The sequence below is a fragment of the Spodoptera frugiperda genome, chromosome 2 (assembly GCF_023101765.2).
Source record: "Spodoptera frugiperda isolate SF20-4 chromosome 2, AGI-APGP_CSIRO_Sfru_2.0, whole genome shotgun sequence".
NCBI lineage: Eukaryota > Metazoa > Arthropoda > Insecta > Lepidoptera > Noctuidae > Spodoptera > Spodoptera frugiperda.
This window is the reverse complement of record NC_064213.1, coordinates 4,702,787-4,706,467: the sequence shown is the minus strand read 5'-3', so window position 1 is coordinate 4,706,467 and position 3,681 is coordinate 4,702,787. Positions and strand designations below refer to the sequence as shown.

General features: G+C 35.5%; 1 protein-coding gene across 1 annotated transcript; it reads right to left on the bottom strand.

The window, feature by feature from the left end:
* Positions 1 to 253: 253 nt before the first annotated feature.
* On the bottom strand, positions 254 to 3,226 carry LOC118269144 (splicing factor 3B subunit 4). Its single transcript, XM_035584087.2, has 6 exons — positions 3,128 to 3,226; positions 2,756 to 2,839; positions 2,397 to 2,494; positions 1,817 to 1,993; positions 1,156 to 1,340; positions 254 to 787 (listed from the first exon to the last, which is right to left on the bottom strand). The coding sequence occupies exons 1-6, from the start codon at positions 3,159 to 3,161 to the stop codon at positions 337 to 339; spliced, it is 1,029 nt and encodes a 342-aa protein (XP_035439980.1). The 5' UTR covers positions 3,162 to 3,226; the 3' UTR covers positions 254 to 336.
* Between the last annotated feature and the right edge of the window lie 455 nt (positions 3,227 to 3,681).

Here is a 3,681-nt window from a genome sequence, read left to right as displayed (position 1 = left end):
TTGTTGTGATGTTTTGTACCTACCTATAAGGTCGTTGGGGGAACCGCTAACCGTTTTGATTCTTGGATATTAGATTTTTATTTATTTGAAGAGGTAATTAGTAAATGAAATAACTTTATTAGTTAGGTGCCTACTTTTCTTTTAGTTATAAGGAGGATCATAACAGGCAATATAAACTACTAGTCTACTACTAGTTTAATTATAAGAAAATATTCTAGATACAACTAAAGTCATGGTAAATCATCAACACACATTTCCTTACAATAAAATATATTTATTCTCCATTTCAAACATGAAAAATACGAAACAGTCACGAATTACACTAGTTAGTTACACTTAATAATTATAATTTGGTTCAGGTGGGTGTGGGGGGAATGGGGGATGTCCAAATGGGGGTGGACCACGGGGTGGGAATTGGGGCCTGAAAGAAGGGGGAGGGGGTCTCCATGGTGGCGGGGGTCTTGCACCGGGTGGAGGTGGTGGTCCGAAACCTGGAGGTCCAAATGGGGGAGGGGGGAAGTGATGGAATGGTGGAGGAGGTGGTGGGGGACCAGGAGGGGGTGGAGGACCCGGTGGTGGCATGGATGACGGGGGTGGAGGTGGCGCGGACATTGGCAGTGGTGGCGGTGGTCTCGCGTTCATCGGAGGTCCTTGTGGTGGCATTGGTGATGGTGCTGGTGGTGGCGGTGGCGCCATTAGAACTGGACCAAGCATTGTGGGTGGCGCGTCCGCGAACAGTTGATGAGGACGGTCCGCGTGTGATAGTGGGTTTTGGGCGGCGAGTAACCTGAAAAATTGGGTTGATTAGCCAGAGTTCAAAACAGCACAAATGATTAATGTCACTGCAATTTTTATGGATTGGTAGAAAGTACGAAAAAAGCAGTATTTGACATACTGCAAGATATTATTATAAATATTATTTATGTGATCTTTACTTTAAATTAACCTTATTTATTAGTATAACTTTTCTATAAAATATTTCTTAAGAGCACCATTAACCTATAGAAAACGCATTGTGTCTCACATAGATCTGCACTCCTGGCATACAAAGGGTTAATGTCACTTGGGAGACCATTAGGTCTTCCTAATGGTTTCCTCAATCTAAATCATGGACATCTGTGGTGGATAATTTAAAAATATTAAAAAGAAACTTACCTCTCAGCTGCAGATCCGTGCCTTTCGCCCTTGACATCCTTCTTGAACGCATATGAGACAGATATCGGTCTATTACATAGGTATTGGTTATTCATAGCTTCTATCGCCGCATCAGACGCTTCGAACGACGCGAAGTTTATGAACGCAAATGCTTTTGAATTACCAGTCTCTGGATCTCTCATAACCTGTAATGGATAAATGTTGATTAAGTAACTATTAATGATAATAAAATTATATCTCTTAAATAGAGTGATATTTAAACATGATTTTTTCTGTGTGTGTGAATGTGTTTCAATACCTTATAGTTTGAATATATACTCTAAGGGATTTATGAGGTATTTTTAATGGACTGAGACATTATGAGGTTTTTCATGTATGTTTGTGTGCGATCATCTCATGTTTGGTTGAACTGACTTTGATGCGGCGTTAATGGAGGTGTTAAAGAAAATTGAAGGTTCCCTTTTAAAGTTTTATCAAACCTCAACTTCCAAGGTCCTTTCAGAATGCAGATGAGAAAACTTACTTTTGAGAGAACTTTCAGAAACCACTATGTAAGTACTAAAGTATACTGAGATTGCTATTTCTATGTAACAGTAGGTGGATTACACCATTAGCTAGTAGAAATCTTAAGATAATAGTTAAATAGAATACAAGAACATACCTTAGGTGTTTGTAATATAACACCAAATGCAGAGAATGTATCATATAGAAGCTTCTCATCTACTTCCGGATCCAAGTTTCCTATGAACACATTAGCACCCACATCCAAGTTCTTCTGATGAGCAGATGCTTTATTCACCCTTACCGGTTTACCATATAGTTTTATCATATTCATCACCTGGAATTTTAATGCGAAATTTTTATTTATCTGTTATTAAACTAAATAATATCTTAACTGGTGTAGTAGTTTTTGGTAATTTCATTTATGTTACCTACTTTACAGCCATACTCAGAGTCATTAATTGTTACTTTGTTTAGACCTTAGCATTTGTTTTTCGGAACAAAATCATTACTAAGTAATAGTTTAAGTAATCATTAAATGTCTAAGAGAGCAACTGCATATTTTAGTATTTATGATACTTTATGCAAGTTACTAAAGAGGCAAATGCCAATTGGCATTATAAATATAAAAGTGCTTACTATACATACTTGCTTGCTTAATATACATACATACATAGCAAACAGCTTAGTAGTAGTAAGGATATACAACATAACTAATGAGTGATGTACATAATATTTACCTTTATAGCATAATCTGCATCTTCCTCACCCATGAACTCAACAAATCCATATCCCTGATGAGTTTGCGTCACTCTGTCTTTTGGCATGTGGACATTCACTGTAAAAAGAGAGGAAAGAGAAAACATTAAGATTTTTTACTGTATTGTGTATAGCTGACTTAGTGAAATATGGGTAAAAACATTTGTCCTAGCGATGTGCCATAACAGGTATTGCACCATAGGGACTCCGGAGCAGGTCTAATTAGTGGACTCAGTGCCCCTTATTGGTTAACAATATCATGCCAAAGATGTTGTTTATTTAATAGAATAGAAAGGTAAAAAAACTAATTACACTATTCAATATTTTAAAATGTACATACCCACGGGTCCGGCTTGTACGAATAGTTCCCATAGCAAACTTTCAGTGACTCTGTCGTCAAGACCGCCAACGTATATTGTGGCATCTGAAAAATAACAACAAAATTGTATGTAGAATAAATAGTGTTACTGCATTATGTAGGAAAACTAATTACAAACGTGTTGTTTATTATTAAAAGCAAGTAACACTGTAATTACGGCCCGATAACCGCGTAAAGGAGGACGTCGACGCTATACTTAACCTCAAAATCTTTTGGTTATAATTGTTTGGAAGTAAACTATCAGAAATGAAATTATATATTAAATATACAGTAACTCTTTGAATAAAATCAAGAGTTACGCTGATTTGGACAACAAATCGTATAAATAAATACCTTGATTACGTTCGGCGATTGGTCCCGCTGCCATTTTTATTGACAAGCGTCACGTCAATCGTGACAGGAGTAAACGATAATGACATAATGACATTCTCACAATTACAGATAATAAAACATTACTATTATTCTAACAGTCGGACAGATTTTGTCTATGGTTTCACCAATTCTTCTACAATAAATACCACGGAATACAGAAACTATAGTTTCTGTATTCCGTGGTATTTTTTGTATTATTTTTATTCTTTTAATACCTAATTGGAAATTGTAATAGAATTTATAGCCGTTACTGTTTAATTATAACTTAATAGATTTTTATGATGTTTATTTTCGAAATGATGTTTTTATCTACAACTGGTTCTCTTTTCATAATAAACGAATAAGACCATTTTGTAGCTATTTTGTATCTTAGTCTGATTTGCAAATAATTAAGAAGAGCTAGTAATAATTTTCAGTAGAAATATAAACATTGTTAATTACTAAAACATTGCAGATTGTTGTATAACAAAGTTGTGTTTACGTTTACCAGCCCAGTATATTCTATGGCACTGTTT